At 53.6% G+C, this 16,213-nt stretch overlaps 3 protein-coding genes across 8 annotated transcripts in view; 1 reads left to right on the forward strand and 2 right to left on the reverse strand.

The window, feature by feature from the left end:
- Window positions 1-1,383, reverse strand: part of NUP188 (nucleoporin 188) — a 43,189-nt gene extending 41,806 nt beyond the window's left edge. The window contains exon 1 of one of the 3 annotated variants that reach the window (XM_016133775.2): window positions 1,309-1,340. In XM_016133775.2, the coding sequence (XP_015989261.2) occupies window positions 1,309-1,340 (32 nt within the window). Of the gene's footprint in view, window positions 1-1,308 lie in introns of all 3 variants that reach the window. The other 2 variants (XM_016133776.2, XM_016133779.2) reach the window with 2 other exon arrangements.
- A 10-nt stretch (window positions 1,384-1,393) lies between these two features.
- DOLK (dolichol kinase) lies at window positions 1,394-3,519 on the forward strand. Its single transcript, XM_016133780.2, has one exon. The coding sequence runs from the start codon at window positions 1,750-1,752 to the stop codon at window positions 3,364-3,366; it is 1,617 nt and encodes a 538-aa protein (XP_015989266.2). The 5' UTR covers window positions 1,394-1,749; the 3' UTR covers window positions 3,367-3,519.
- A 1,426-nt stretch (window positions 3,520-4,945) lies between these two features.
- On the reverse strand, window positions 4,946-14,781 carry PHYHD1 (phytanoyl-CoA dioxygenase domain containing 1). 4 transcript variants are annotated; one of them, XM_016133786.2, is made up of 11 exons: window positions 14,705-14,781; window positions 12,520-12,678; window positions 9,897-9,972; window positions 9,705-9,752; window positions 8,532-8,587; window positions 8,388-8,450; window positions 7,778-7,799; window positions 6,424-6,552; window positions 6,209-6,325; window positions 5,455-5,581; window positions 4,946-5,376 (listed from the first exon to the last, which is right to left on the reverse strand). In XM_016133786.2, exons 1-11 carry the CDS (start codon window positions 14,735-14,737, stop codon window positions 5,064-5,066), a joined length of 1,143 nt encoding a protein of 380 aa, XP_015989272.2. In that variant the 5' UTR covers window positions 14,738-14,781; the 3' UTR covers window positions 4,946-5,063. The 4 variants fall into 4 exon arrangements, with proteins under 4 accessions (XP_015989272.2, XP_015989273.2, XP_015989275.2 ...); XM_016133789.2 differs by having other exon boundaries at window positions 5,184-5,354; XM_016133790.2 differs by having other exon boundaries at window positions 5,240-5,354; window positions 5,444-5,581.
- Window positions 14,782-16,213: the final 1,432 nt, after the last annotated feature.

The following is a 16,213-nucleotide window of genomic DNA, read 5'->3' on the forward strand; positions in this document are numbered from 1 at the left end:
CAACATGATCAAAGCATCTTTCAGGCGAATCGATGCTTGTCTTCCCGTATTTCCTCGCATTAAAGAGCACACCTGACCCTGCCAGAGCTTAACTTTACCCAAGCTCACGATGATTATGAAATAAGCCTGAGAAAAGGAAGGCACAGTTACCACAATGCTGCCTGATAAACGAGCTGACATAAAACAGCAGAGGAGGAAAAAGCAAACTGGTCCTTCCAATTTCGGAAGCAGCCCAGTGGAAATTCCAAAGAAAATGTCACTGAGCTGACAGGTGAAGGAAGTGCTATCTGAGAAGACAGGCAATGTTTGCAATAAATATTTACCTAAGGTCTGTTACGTGCGCTCATGGGTGTTGAGGAGACACAGCAGTGGACAAGACAAATAAGTGGGCAAACACTGCTGGCACAGGGAACAATAAATGACAGGGATGTCTAAGGAGGGAGGGGGGCAGGAAGAGAGGAAGACACTTCGAGCTGTATCGTGGAAGATGGAGATGGGGCGATCTGCTTAAAGTTTCGGTTCGCATCCTCACTTTTTACCACTTGGCTAGTTCTGAGCTGGATTTGTGAGTCATCCGTGAAACAGAAGGCGCCTCACGGCGGAACGAGGCTCCCGAGACAATGCACAGAAAGCGCTTCCCCAGCGTCTGGCGCTAGTAAGCGCTCTGTAAGCGACTGTCTCTCGTTAATATTTTATCTTCTCGTCTCTAAAACCCGGTACAGTGCCTGGGATCTCTCGGAGGATCTGGGACTGACGGGATCAACGCCGGAAAACATGAATAGACGGATGAATGAAAGAAGGCAGAAACCGCAGGGAAGTGGCTGGGCGCCGCAAGAAACACTTCCTAACGAGAGCACCTGGGGAATGTGGGCAGCGTCGCCGAGGCAGGGCACAGGAGGCTGCGGCAGGGACGCGGGTGGGGGCTCTCCCCGGTGACCGCGAAGCGCCCCGTTGCGCCTCGAGGGAGCGTCACGCCGGACAAGGAAGCGCGGGGGCACAGGGGGGAGGGACCGAGGGATCTGCCGGTGGGGAGAGGGGAGGAAGAGAAAGGGACTGGGTGAAGAGACGGGAGGCCGGTGCTGAGGGAAGGACTGAGGCACCGGCCCCCCTCCTGGAGAAGTCGCCTCAGATCCCCCGCGCGCGCGGGAACCGTTTGGACGTAACCGCCTCCCGTCTCGGCGCCCGTCCACCTAGCCGGGCTTCGCCCCGCCACCGCCGCCACATCGCGCCCCCAACTCCCGCCCCCCTTCCGCTCGGCTTCGACCCCGCGCCTCAGAGCCACCCCGGCCGGCTCGGCCCGCTCCGCACCTCACACACGGCCCACCGGCGGCAGCCGCCATCTTCGCGCGCGCGCGCCCCAGCCCCGCCCCCAAACGCCGCGTCCACGTGACCGCCCGCCTCCAGACGGGCGCGTGGACGGGCTTTCCGTCACGTGATGGTGGGGCGGGGCCAAGATGGCGACTCCCAGAAAGGTGAGGAACCCGCGGCTGGGGCGTCCGAGGCTGGAATGAAGTCGGCTGAGAGACGACGTCTACGCCAAAGGTGGAAGACGGTGGAGACTGACCGGACACTAACTCCCAGGTTTCAGAGAGTGGCCTCCAGTAGAGCTTCCCTCCTTGCAGCTGGACGACGGAGAGAGAAGGTGCCGTTTGGGTGAAGCTGTGGCTCTCTGCCTGGCAGGGCTTAGGGGCCCAGAGTCCAAAGCGACCCTAGTCACCCCGGTTCGCCCAGGGTCCCAGGTCTAGAGAAATGACTCGAGAGTGTGCTCCCCCGGCCCAGGGGACCGGAGCGCTGCTGAGCGGCTCGGTGCTGGCAGAGGCGGCAGTGGTGTTCGCGGTGGTGCTGAGTATCCACGCATCCGTGTTGGACCGGTACTCGTGGTGCGCCGTGGCCCTCGCAGTGCAGGCCTTCTACGTCCAGTACAAGTGGGACCGGCTGCTACAACAAGGAAGCGCTGTCTTCCAGTTTCGAATGTCTGCAAACAGTGGCCTACTGCCCGCCTCCATGGTCATGCCTTTGCTCGGGCTGGTCATGAAGGAGCGCTGCCAGGCTGCGGGGAACCCATACTTCGAGCGCTTTGGAATTGTGGTGGCAACCACTGGCATGGCAGTGGCCCTCTTCTCATCAGTGCTGGCGCTGGGGATCACTCGCCCAGTGCCTACCAACACCTGTGTTATCGTGGGCTTGGCTGGGAGTGTCATCATTTATATCATGAAGCACTCACTGAGTGTGGGTGAGGTGATCGAGGTCCTGGAGGTCCTGCTGATCTTCGTCTACCTCAACATGATCCTGCTGTACCTGCTACCCCGCTGCTTCACCCCTGGGGAGGCACTGCTGGTGTTGGGCGGCATCAGCTTTTTGCTTAACCAGCTCATCAAGCGCTCTCTGACAGTGGTAGAAGGCCAGGGAGACCCAGTGGACTTCTTCCTGCTGGTAGTGGTAGTAGGGATGGTGCTCATGGGCATCTTCTTCAGCACCCTCTTTGTCTTCATGGACTCAGGTACCTGGGCCTCCTCCATCTTCTTCCACCTTATGACTGGTGTGTTGGGTCTTGGTGTGGTCCTACCCTGGCTGCACCGGCTCATCCGCAGGAACCCCCTGCTCTGGCTTCTTCAATTCCTCTTCCAGACAGAAACCCGCATCTACCTCCTAGCCTACTGGTCTCTGCTGGCCACCTTTGCCTGCCTGGTAGTGCTGTACCAGAATGCCAAGAGGTCGTCTTCTGAGTCCAAGAAGCACCAGGCCCCCACCATTGCCCGGAAGTATTTCCACTTCATTGTGGTAGCCACCTATGTCCCAGGTATCATCTTTGACCGGTCACTACTCTACGTGGCTGCCACTGTATGTCTGGCAGTCTTCATCTTCCTGGAGTATGTGCGCTACTTCCGCATTAAGCCCCTGGGCCACACTCTGCGGAGCCTCCTATCCCTCTTCCTGGATGAACGAGATAGTGGACCGCTTATCCTGACACACATCTACCTGCTCCTGGGCATGTCTCTTCCCATTTGGCTAGTCCCCAGACCCTGCACACAGAAGGGTAGCCTGGGAGGAGCAAGGGCCCTGGTCCCCTATGCCGGTGTCCTGGCCGTGGGTGTGGGTGACACCGTGGCCTCCATCTTTGGCAGTACTATGGGGGAAATCCGCTGGCCTGGAACCAAAAAGACTTTTGAGGGGACCATGACATCTATATTTGCACAAATCATTTCTGTAGCTCTGATCTTAATCTTTGACAGTGGAGTGGACCTAAACGACAGTTATGCTTGGATTCTGGGATCCATTAGCATGGTGTCTCTCCTAGAAGCATACACTACGCAGATAGACAATCTCCTTTTGCCTCTCTACCTCCTGATATTGCTGATGGCCTAGCCGCTGTGTAGCAGCGATGGAAGAAGTGGAGACATGGGGAGGATAAATGGTCCACACAGCAGCCAGCCACTTGGGCATGAAGAACCAAGGGGTGAGGAGCAGATTTGATTTTTCAGTTGATTCAGATTCAAAATAAAAATTAAAGCTCTCCCAGCTTTTGTTTTGCTGATATTTAAAAAGCAAAAAGGATAAAGGATACTACAACAGTTCAAAGACCTTAAGTGTATTATAGCCCCCCCCCCCCCGCCCCTGCCACCTTGCAATCCTCAGAGGAGCCTAGAGTAGACACTGGAGGCCACAGAGCATAATTAACATTCCAGGGTAAAGTGTCATTATTACCCAAGACCAGTCCTCCTCTCGGCAAAAAGCCAGGCAAGCCAAGGGTTGTATTTTTTTGGGTTGTACTTGGAGACAAGAGTGACTTTAGCTTTATCTGGAGGAGAACCCAAGAGGAAAGTACATGTGACAAATACATGTGATTCCTCCCATTTGGGCTAGAAAGAGCTAAAGGCGGAAAGATCAACTTGTATGTGAGAAAGGGCTGGGGGAAGAAGAGCAGGTTTCTCCCCGCTTCTCACCCAGCCTGGCAGGGAGGGGCCTCACAGGAAGAGGTGAGAATTTGGGCCCACTATGGCCAGAAGCCAGGAGTGGACCTCTAGGGAACTTGTGGGGTCACCGCCAAGTCCTTTCCCTCAGAGGAAAGTGTTGAAACATTCCTTTGGGAGCTCAAAGGAGATGACAAACTCTTCCCTTTTCTCAGATTCCCTTCTGCTTGCTGAAGGAGGTGGCAAACTGTCAGAGAAGAGCAGCGGTTTTGCCTCATTGACTCTGTGCCCTCAGGAAAAGGCTCTGTCCTCTGGGCCTTGGCTTGTCCATATATACAGTAGGGGCTAGAAATCAAGTTCACAAACTTGTATGGCCGCTGAGTTCAGGCCCAGACAAAATACATCTGTGGCCTGGAATCAGCCAGTGGCCCCCGATTTGCAACCTCTGGGCCAGACCCTGGCTAAACAAATTTTGGATTTCTTTTTATTCTTGCAAAAGGTCTGGGTGCCTGCCAAGCATGCCCAAGGAGGAGGGACCCATGGAAGCCCTCGTCTAGCCCCCGATTATACAGGTGGGAAAACAGTTCCAGAGAAAGGAAGGGCCTAGCCTGAGACCAGAAAGCGAGTCGGTCACAGAGCCAGGACCAGAATCCGGGACTGGATTCCCAGGCTTGGTCGCCTTTCCCAAGAGGAGAGCACCAGGACTGTAGAGGTTAGAAGCACAGGCTCTGGATCAGGCCGAGCTTGCTAAACTGAACTGTGATTGGAGCAGTTTGCTTAATCTCCCCATGAATCAGCTTCTTTATCTATAAACATGGATGGCAAGGGCACCTACCTCGAAGGCCCATCGATGTGGGGTCTCAGAGATACAACATGTGCAGCTCTTGGCACAGTGAGTATGCACCCACCAGATGTGACTTACTATTAGGGAAATCACGCAGACCTCAGCAGGCGGGGCTGGGGTACCCGGGATGATTGTCAGCAGAGCTCTCATCTTGAGAACAAGGCTGCTTGGGAAAGAAGGATCAAGAAGCTGCATTCAGAAGTCATTTTTATTCAATGTCTTGCACCATAAAAGAGTTCTACCTAAGAGGAGGGAAGAGTAAGAAGCCAGCAGAGAAGTGGCCAGAACCATTCTGTGGCCACGACCCTCTAGGGGGAGGCAGAAGGGAGACAGAGACAGAGATCTTGGGAAAGGCACCCAGCCGGGCTCCTGCTGCCCAGGTGCCACCTCTCACCTGCCTGCCTGCAGGGCCGAGGAGTACAGACACCGGCAGAAGGAAAGCCCAGGAGGAGATGAGATTTTCCTATTGCATCTGGGTGGTCGGGTGAGGCACTCGTGTCTGCGGCCCACAGCTTCACCCGGGAGGGGATAGTGCCCAGCCCTGCAAGGGCCTTTAGGTGTACAGTGGGGGAAAGGGCAGCTCGGCTGTTGGCTGGAGCCTGCGGAGGATAGAAGATGACCCTGAGATGCCAGTCTCACTGCTCCATCTAGCTGCGAGGACCTCTTCAGGACACCGTCTGGGACATACCTGCCACCTACCAGTTCTCTGGGCTCCAGACGGTGCCAGTGGCCTCCATGAGGTGGAAAGTGTAGGCCTGGCGCGAGCGGTCGGAGAGATTTTGCTCACTCTTGTGCACCACTTCTCCGTGGATTAGGACAAGGGCCCCTGGCAGGGACACAGCAGGTCAGGACACTCAGGGCAGGAAGGAACACAGTGCCTTCCAGACCTCAGGTGGTTTTGCAGCCTATGTATCCCCATTCTCGGCCCTGAAAGCTCGGGGACCTGCGGTCTGCCATGGGGTCTGAGGCTGTGCTGTTGGATCCACGACCTTGGCAAGCCCTATGGTGTTTGTACAAGCAGGCAGAGTCTATCCGTACTGTCCCAGTTGGCTGGGATCTCGCCAGCAAACACTGAGTAGGGCCTCAGTTTTCTCATTTCCAAAAGAGAGAGGGAGCACCAAGAGCTGGCATCTGTCGAGCACTTGCTGTGTGCCACACAGGTTCTGTGTGGACATCTTGGATACATCATATCACGGACTTTCCATTTGGGGAACTGAGGCTCAGAGGGATTCAGTCATTTGCCCAAAGAGCCCAGAAGTAGCAGAGTCTGGATTCTAGACTGGTCTGGGAGACCCTGCTGTTAATCTCACTGCTTCCTGACCACCCAGTGTCCAGGGACCTTCTCTCATTCTGTGACTTCACAGCCTTCAGGTGAGCCGGGTGGTCAGAGCAGGCAGACCTCCATGGGCGTGGCCTCAGGGCCCTGCCTTCCTTCCCTCTGCATACCGCCTACCTCTCTGCACTGGCGTAGGCACAAAGAGGCTGTTATCCCGGGCTGGCTCTGACCCCAGGAAGCTGGTGCCAGGTGCTGAGCCAGCGGGGGCCCGGACCATCCTTCTCGACACTCCACCTGCAGGCCACGATAGAGCCTTTAGCCTCTCTTTTTTCTGGGTCCGTCACCTATGACTGGTAGGGTACGAGTAGATAGGGAGAGACAGGTGTCCTCACTGGTGTGGGAGCCAGGGATGAACCAGAGGCAGCCGTTCTCCAGTGTGGCATCCTCCAGCGCGATCCACAGGCCCAGCACCCGGCCCAGGGGCTCCGTGTACAGGAAGGAAGCATCCTGGTGAGGGGAGACTGCGGCAAGCCCGCCTGGGTATGAGGCGCCCAGCCCCCACCTCGCCTTGGCCTTGTTTCCCATTCTCCAGTCCCCCCAGACCTCCCCCGGCCCAGCCCTCCCATGATTGGTTAGTCTTGCCACTCCCTAGCTCGGTGACTAGGGACAAGATATTTCACCTCTCAAAGCTTCAATTTCCTAAACTATAAAGCATCCCCAACAGTAACCTACCTCATGGGGTTGCTGGAGGATTCCATGAGATGATGTGTGACAAGTGCCATCACAGGACCCAACTTTGTAATAGTTTGCTAAAAAGGAGCTGCTCTTGTTTAAATCTGGCCAGGTAACTAAGGCCACTGTCCATAGCCAGAGACAAGCACCTCCAGCCACCAGATGTTCCCCCCAGTGGTATAAGTGTGAAGTAGTGGGGACAACTGACCAAGCACCCACATTTTAACCCACCCCCCCACCTTGCGATGCTGGGGCCCAGCCAGGATGGAGGACCACTGAATAAATGACCTTCGCCTGTACCGGGGTGCTCATCTCGTCTCCTTCCTGGGGAATCGTGTTTTTTCTGAGCACCAAACTTTAAAAGGGACATTGACAACCTGGACAGTGTCCAGAGGAAGGCGTCCCAATGGTGGGTGCTCCAAAACATTTGGTGGAAGAATGACTGAAGGACGTGGAGGTGCTGGACTCTGGGAAGGGATGGCCATCCTTTTAAGGGACTGTCCTTTAACTGAATGGCAGGAGAAGGTGGTCACAAGGAGGCCAACTTGGGCTCATGCAAGGAAGGATGACTTGAGAGGGGGTGAGCTCCCTGTCACTGGAGGTATTTGAGCAGAAGTGGATAATCACTCACGAGAGAGGATGTAAAGGGTATCTGTGCATCCAGTGAGGTTTGGAATTAGATCAGCAATTTGTATGCTGAATCAGTCCTCCAAGAAACTTGTTAAAATATAGATTCCCAGGCCCTAGCAGCCCTACCGACTCAAGATCTCAGGAAACCGGGCCCGGGAATCTGCATTTTTAACCAGCTAGGCGCTGTGGCTAGGTTCAGGAACCACTATACCGAGGGACACCCTCCCAATCCACTGTCCCAGAAAGGAACAGAAAGTGGCTTCTCCTCCCTGGCCTGGGAACGGGTAGACAAGCGCCCTCCCTCCCTCTGAAGACCGCACAACGACTAATGTCCAGATTTTCCGCCAGGGCCTTTGCTGGGCCCACAGTCTGCACTCAGCTCACCTTCGCCACCCAAACGAGGTTGCTGCAAGAGACAGGAAGGGCCCAGTGAGACCAGAGGAGGGCAGGAGAGAGCAGGGACCACTGAGTCTCATGGGAAGCTCTTCCCTGGGCACAGGTGTTTACCTCCAAGGATTTCACATCCACACCCAGCTATGAAGCACCTACTGTGTGGCAGGCCCAGGAGGGCTGCAAAGAGGAAAACCACCCTGCCTGCCAGGGCACCCCCAATCTGACCACGTGCATGCCTAACAGAACACGTGGCGGATGTGAGGGGCAGTGGGAGAGATTGGGACCCAGGCTGGTCCCTCTCTTCCCAAGATTGCTGGAAGGCTTCTTGGAGGAGGTGGCGCCAAGCTGTGCCTTGAACACTGAGAACAGCATTTCAATAGCCAGAGCAGGGAGGATGGAGTCCTGGGGATCCCCTTCTCTCCTACCACCAAATTGTAACTGAAAACCAACTAAGGGCCAGGCATCTCAGCCGGAGGAGGCAGATTTTACACGTTCTTCCCCCAAGTTAATGATCCTCCTAGTGGCAGCTTTGGTCTTGGTATGAATATTCTGCCCATTTTACAGAGGGTAAACTGAGGCCTGGGCAGGACGACGAGCTCACCTTGAAGATGTACATGCTCTGTACCACCACGGGCATCTGGAGGCCCAGACTTCTGGCCAAGGCCTGGAGGATGTCAAAGGTCACGCTGCCAGCCCACATTCACAGCTGGCCCACTTGCCCAACCTTGTCGCCACCTCTGCTCACCTGAACCTTGGGAGAGTGTGTGATACACTTGAAGACAGGGTCATGGGCATGCAGAGCTGTGGGATAGAGGCAGACTGATGGGACAGTCCCCAGCCCCGACGAGCCCCTCCCATGCCTAGCCCTGGGCATCCAGACTCAGCTCTCACTCCCAACAATTCTGTGTATATTAAGCTTTTTCTTGTTTGTAACCAAAGAATGGGCCCCACAGATACTTTCGCCCCATCTCAGGCCCCATCCCACCCATGACCTTATTTTTGACCTTCTAGCCATCTGCGACCCTTACTCCAGCGCTGATTTCCCACTCCTCAAGAGGACAAAAGCTCCAAGGGACCGATCACTTGGTAGCAATCTTGGTACTGCCACTTATTCTGTGCGACTTCTCTCCTGTAAGCCTCAGCGTCCTCCTCTGTACAATGGGACTAGAAGGCCCACCCTGCACCTCCTAACCCCAGGCTACCACAGGGCTCACAGGGCTAACGGAGTCACAGCCACAGCTCAGGGCCTGGCACAGAATCGTCACTCTTCTCTTTATTTGCTATTATTGTTGTTACTACAAAAAGCGAGGGTTGAAATGTTATATGTCAACTATACCTCAATCAAAAAAAAAGTGAGGGCTGAATGTACTTAATGCCACTGAATTATACGCTTCAAAATGGCTACGATGGTAAAGTTTGTGATATATATTTTACCACAGTTTTTTTTTTAAACAAAGCTACCATGATATAACTTCAAGCTTGAAAATAAATGATCTATGAAATAAATTACAATGCATGATCCTGAAAAAAAAAAAAGAAAAGAAAAGAGGGTTTCCTAGCTTGGTTTTGGGGTCTCAGAACGGGGAGGCCCCAAACATGTTAGATGCTACTTAAGGAGGCTCCAGCAATCAGAGGGACACAGGAGTGCCTATTCCCTGGGGCCTGGGTCATCCCCAAGCCAGAGAGCAGACTGCTGAGGGGTCTGCACGTGCCCGTCTGCATGGTGGGTGTGGCTTGGCGGACCTTTTCCCAGGCAGGACACGTGATTAGCATTATAAGATGCAGAAGAGCAGGGCCAGAGGGGGCACTGCAGGCGGCAACGCCACTGTCTGGGCCGCTGACTTTAGGCTTTGGGTAAAACCCCTACACTCTTCAGGCCTCAGTTTCCCCATTTCCTTTTCCCCAGGTGCCAGCTTACCGTGGCCGATTTTGTTGATGGATTTCTCTGGAGGGACCAGGAAATTTCCTGTGGCACAAGGAACAGGTAAAGGCAGACGAGCTAGAGTCCAGCCTCCCCCGGGGTAGCTGGCCTCGACACCCAACCCCCAGCCCTGGGAGCGCAGATACCCGAGTCCAGTGCACCCCCACCTCTAGGGCCCCAGCTCCGGACCTTTCTTGTCAAAAACGCCTTTCTCGAAGAAGAATCGAATCTTGTCGCCACTGCTCAGGAAGTAGTCTGTGCTGCCCTGTGGGGAAGGGATGCGGGAGGGCCTGAGAGAGCATCATCAGGTAGGTAAGAGCCAGGCCTAGCGAAGAGGGAAGAGGACTCAGATGGTTCCCATCCCACAGGGCTACAGACCCCACTGGCGCTTCTCAAACCCATCCCCTGAGGCACAGACAAGGCATGGGAACCCCAAGTGCCTGGAAGCATAACCAGAAGCTGAAAGCATGGAATTTCTCGGAAACCTCTTAATAAGTCACATGACTTATATCCTCAGTATGGTGTGATTCAAACCACAGGTACTAGAATCAAACAGGTCCGATTCCCAGGTAGGCTTGGGAAATCAAAGCCAAAGGAAAATAACAGAACTGACCTCCCCCAGACAGTGAGAGGCTGCAGGTAGAAGAGGCTGACTCCTACAGTTGTGGAGAGCACAGACCCTGGAGCTAGGATACTTAGGTTCAAATCCCAGCTCTGCCACCGACTGGCTGTATGACCACGACTGTGCCACTGAACCTCTCTGGGCTTGGTTTCCTCATAAAATATAGATGCTATTAATGGCACCTGTCTCATAAGGTGCTGTGGGGATTATGAGTTGGTATATGGAAAGCACTAAAACAGTCCTTGGAGTGGTGGTGATAAGTGCCATGTGAATATTTATTATTATTATTATTATTATTATTATTATTATTATTTCTGCTGCTGCGGCTGCTAAATAAAAAACACTCTGCAAGGGCATAGCTAAATCCTTGATAAATAGAAGCTAGTATTAATCTTCTGTTTTCTTAGTAACCTCTTCTTATTAATTATAATACATTTTAAATTTCTTAGCATCGTATGAAAACGATGCTCCGGGAAGATGCCCTGTGTCTTCCCATGGCTTTAATCATCATATATAGCTCCCTACTTTCTTGCGTAGCAATATCGGTGGAATTGAGTGGCATTGACCCCCCCACCTGGGTTCCCCAGAGGTACACAGCCCTGCCACTCCCTCACATGTGTACACCTACTCTCACCGCTGCCTACGTGGCTCGGCGTGGTGCCTCGGCAGGCCCCTTCGAAGCCGTTCTGCTGAAAACTGAAAGCTTTTTTCAACATTCTTAGCTCCTCTGCCTGCACCAGGATGAGGGTGAAGCGAACAAGTCAGGGGAGCGTAATCGATAATAATAACATTGAAGATAATGATGCTCAATGCGTCAAAGATTTTACTTAACTCGTTATTTCCCAAGGGAACCAGTAAGATGTCCAAAGGAGAAATTCCAGGAACCACACACGTATAGGCAATAATGAATGCTGAAACGGATTTACAAATCAAGGCAAAGCTGATCTATCTACCGGGCGATAATAATAATAATGATCGCATTCTGAATAATCGTAAACAGTACAGGGCACTGAATAATAATTTCATTCCGCTAGATGCGGGTTATGTCTATTTCTATAGTTATTATCAATTCTATCCAGCTTACAGAGTTGTAAAATAACTCAAAGACAATGAAAAGTGGAGGTATGCTGGAAGGGAGAACTAGACCGGACGCCCCCTGATCTTCTTTGCTTTGAACACCTATTCCAAAGTCTTTCACGTGGGTTGACTGAGTACCAAGCACTGTGCTGATCTCTTTGCAAGGATTACAAAACAAGTTATACACACTTTCTCCTGTCCTCGTCCCCACCTCCTCATGGGTCTCTGAATGCAGCCTGGAGGGCACAAGATTCTAGCCCCTCACTCCTTGGAGTTTTTGAGTGACCCTGGACACAGGAACCCCGTTTCAGCTTTCCCCACCCAGGAGTCTGGATTTGCTTCCAAATGAAACTATTTCGAGGAAATTATCATTCCGTAACTCTTTTTCCCTCCGAAGTCCTCATTCTCTGGGTTGCGAAACTTCCAGCCATTGTAATTCCTTTTATTCCCACCAGATGGCAGGAGCTCCTCTGCGTGAGTAGGAGGGAGCCCCATTAGGAGGCCGGGACCACAGACGGCTTTGGCTTGGGGACCTAGGTCAGACAGGCTCATAAATTCAGACTCTGAAGGGTTAAGAAAACTGTATGGGAGAACCCAGGAGTCTCAGCTTCCCCATCTCAAATTATACTGAGTCCTGTTAGGTCACGGGAGGGAAACAGCAGAGTTTCTAGTCTCATTCTGGGATAAACTTTGGACAAGTGGGCCCATCAGAATCACGTGGCCCATTCCGGTTTGTGGGCCACAGGAAGGCCATTTGGGGCAGGGGACCTACTGAGGAAATACAGCAGACCAGTAAACAGCTCGGACTTGGTATCAGACAGATCCGGGTTCAAAGCCTTGCTCTGTCATTACTAACCCTGTGGTCTGGGGCAAGTGAGCTGAGCCTCATTTTCTCCACCTGGCAAATGGGCACAATAATGCCAATCTTATAAATTCATAGTGAGGAGTGAAGGAAATGTGCATTTGAGGCACTTAGCCCAGAGCCTGGTACGTGGAAGGCTAGGGCCTGATTCCTTATGAGGACGAGCCATGGGCCTCCGGGCTGTTGCTCTCCCAAGGGACTGAGCCCCTGTCAAAGATCAGATCCCATTCTCACCCGCCCCAGGCACCAACCTGGGCCAGCAGCTGCTCCTCCTCCTGGGTGGAAAATTCCGTGCGGCAGTGAGGAGGGACGTCCATCTTGGCCACTATCTCACCAATCCTCTGTTGCATGGCCACACACTCGTCCGCAGACAGGAATCTTTCCAGTACCAGAAATCCATCCTCCCGGAACTGCAAGCGGGAAGGAGACTCAGGCTCCCCTCAGCTCTCGGATACACTTTATGAGAACTGATTTGACCCCTCTCCCAAACCCAAAGCTATGTGAAGGTAGGGTCAAGTGTCCTGTTCATAGCTCTGTCCCCACCCCTGGCCATGGTGTATGGCCCCCCGCCAGTGAGGAGCAATTAATATTGGCTGCTGGAATGAAGGAAGGAGGCAGAGGAAGGGAAGGTGTGCCCCACCTTCTCCTCCAGTGGGTCACAGGGGAATACAATCTCACCTGTTTATTCAACTAAAATTGATCGAGCATTTACTGTGTACCAGACATGGTTTTAGGAGCTGGAGATTCAGTAATGAGCAAGCCGGAGCCCACAGCCTAGCAAAGGAGACTGACATGGAACGGGGGGACATACTGTCACAAACTGCTGAGTGCAAGTGGGGGGAGAACCAGAGGCAGAAGAATCTAATGTAAACCAGAAGGCAGAGGGGGCTCAGGGCAGCAGCTCTGAGGAAGGGGCGTTTGAAGGGGGCCAGCAGCATAATGGGAGTCGAAGTCAGGGAAACATTTCAGACAGAGGGAGCTGGACACAGGAAGCCCCCGAGTGAGGGAGGAACCCGAGGAATTGGGAACTGATGGGGCAGAGTGAGGGTGGGGGTGAAAGGGAGGTGGGCTTTATCCTGAGTGCAGTGGGCGGCCAGTGGAGAGTTAACACTGATGGCTTATTCCGATTTGCCTCTAGTCCTCTCAATCTGAGGCTATCGAGAGATAAAGAGAGAAAGGCTGTCTACACGTTTGCTTGCAGAGCATTATAAAGTCTTAATCTGAACAGGAACACTGGAAGTCACCACCTGACCCACAGTGAAGTGTCTGATTTCCAACCACTGACCTTCTGCCCCAGTTCCCTCCCTCCCTCCCCCATGGATGCTCAGTTTCGGCTTTCACAAACACATGGGATATTGGGACATTCGGGACCACCTGCCACGGGCCCTTCTGTCTCTGGGCAGCTCTGCATGATAGAAACTTAATCCACATCTTAGAATCAAACTGAAAATTGCCTCCTTAGAAACTGGGTCATCCACAGCTAACTGGTCATACCTGTGATCCCATAAACTCACTGCTAGAATCCTCGGGCCTGGGGGTGGGGAACAGGAGCCATGGGAGATTAGCAAACAGGGGAGCAAAGATGTATGTGTAGGGGTATTTACTGAGGCTTGTTTAATGACAGCAATAAATCGGAAACAGCCTAAATAAATGCTCAGCACAAGGCGACTCGTCCAACACAGCATGGTCTTTCGAGAACACAACATGCCTGAAAAAATTCATGTGGTGAAACATATTTACTGACATAGAAATACATGTTCCTGGTTAGAAAACAAAAAGCCAAGTACAAATTAGTATCCTAGCTGTTGAGAACTTGGGCATATGGCAAGCACTCAATAAGCCGTCAGCAGTAGCTACTAAGATGGACCTTACAAAGACTAGGGCTGTATATCCAAATAGTGTCAGCGCACAATTTATGGGTGGTTTTAAATGTTCTCCTTTGAGCTTTTCTGTATTTTTCTCTTGCCATCAGGAACAAACAACAAGGGTCATGTTATTTAAAAGCCTGTGAAGCTCTAATTCCCACCCGAGTTACCCTTTTGTGTTTGAAAGCACGTGGGACCCAGGCAACCCAACTGGCGAGGGAGGGGAGGGAGGGAGGGAGGCAAGAGAGGCAGTCGGGCCCATCTCTGGCCCTGCCCCCTGCTTGCAGGCCCGATCTGGGGCAGGGACCAGCAGTTGGCGGGGGCTTTTACTAGGGTTTCAGTCACTTACACATGCATTCCCATCCCACCTAGATCCTGTAGTCTGGATCCCCCAGATTGTGTGTGCAGAGGATAGGAGTCAAAGCTGGGAACCGACCACTACGGGCTTCAGTTTCCTCTTCCGAAAAATGGTAGGGGAGTTGAGTTTCCGGGGCTGGGGACTACTAGAAGTTCCGAGGGGCTCCCCTACTTTTACCTGACCCTCCCTGCCCCTACCCCTGCAGGCCGCTACCTTCTGGAGTTGCGAGGGGCTCAGGCAGGCCATGAGGATGAGACTGGGTTCACCGGTGACTGTGGGTACTGAGCTCAAGGCTGGAGAGGAGAAAGGGCAGGAGGGGAGAGTGCATGGAGCCTGGGAGGCCCGGAGGACTTAACCCTTGCCTACCCAGAGGGCACCCAAGCCCTGCCCCAGCCCCCTCTGACTCCTGTACCAGGAGGGGCCCTGGCCCCACACCCTGGGTCTATCCTCCCAGCCAACCCAGGATTAACCCTTCAGGCTTTTCACTGCTAACCTCTCAGTTTCTTTCCAGAAACCACTGGGGCTGGCTGCTTACCAGGTGCCCAGAAGTTGAATTACAGGAGTGTCTGTGCAGGCTGAGTGCCAGTCCAGGTGCCACAGTTAACTATGATTTCTGACCAATGCCTTTCCCTCAACTGAGGATTAGAAAGTCCCCAAGGCCACCAGCATCAACATCTGGGGCATGTAGCGTGGGGAAGTGCACAGCAGCCTGACCCGGAATGGCTTTGCATTCCGAAGGGAATCCTCTGGGCCTCTCCCTGGTCCTGGGAGGATTATGGGAGTGTATGAGTCTGCAACTCAGAGGAAGGTAGAAGGGAGGTCTTAGGAGGAGGAAGGGGCTAGAAAGAGGGGGCTTGGGTCTTTGGAGTGAGGGAGAGAATCACGATTCCTGTTCCCCACCACCGGGCCCAAGATGTTGGCATCTCAAGTGAGGCTGGCACAGGGGAGGCCCAGGGTCGGAACAACATATGCACACCCACCCTTCCCAGCTAGCTGGCCTTCTCTGAAATAATGCTTTCTGAATGGCGAAGGGACAGAGTGTCTCGGGAGGGAGCGTGGGGACACAGCTCGGCCCGCAGGAGCCTTGGCCCAGATTCAAACTGTCTTTTCTGGGCCACCGCTCTGGGAGCAGCTGCTTAGTCCCAGCTTCCCGAGCAGGGCCGGGGAGGGGTGAGCCCCGCCAGGTGACTGCGGCTGGGAGTGGACGAGGAGTTCGGGGGTTCGGAGGGGTTAGAAGGGGTTAGGCAGGGTGAGCAGGGCAGGCAAAAGACCAGAGCCATGTGGGAAATGCAGTCGAGCCTCGGCTCGCTTGCCGTCCTGGCCGCTTCTGATGCAGCCACTTAATGAACAGGCAGAGACGTGTGCCAGGAACACGGGGAGGGTCCACCGCGCTGCACAGGCAACTCCCGTGGGAACCCCGCGAAAGGCTGGTAGTGGAGGCATAGTGAGGCAGACTGGGTTCAGTCCACACCCGGGCCTCACTTTCCCCATCTGTAATTTGGGGATGACAGAATTTTGCTGCTGGTTAACAGCTCGGCACAGGGCCTGGCCCTTAGTAAATGCCGACCAACTACTCCGTGAGCAGGGGCTGTTCTGGGTAGAATGTGAGGGTATTTTAATTTTACTTTCTGAACTTTCCCCAAGTTTTGCTAAGTGCGGTTGGAATCAGGGGAAAGACCACCACTGTGGTTTTAAGTGGAGAGTCCTGAGGGGGTGGGGCGG

The sequence above is a fragment of the Rousettus aegyptiacus genome, unplaced genomic scaffold (assembly GCF_014176215.1).
Source record: "Rousettus aegyptiacus isolate mRouAeg1 unplaced genomic scaffold, mRouAeg1.p scaffold_m13_p_3, whole genome shotgun sequence".
Classification (NCBI taxonomy): Eukaryota; Metazoa; Chordata; class Mammalia; order Chiroptera; family Pteropodidae; genus Rousettus; species Rousettus aegyptiacus.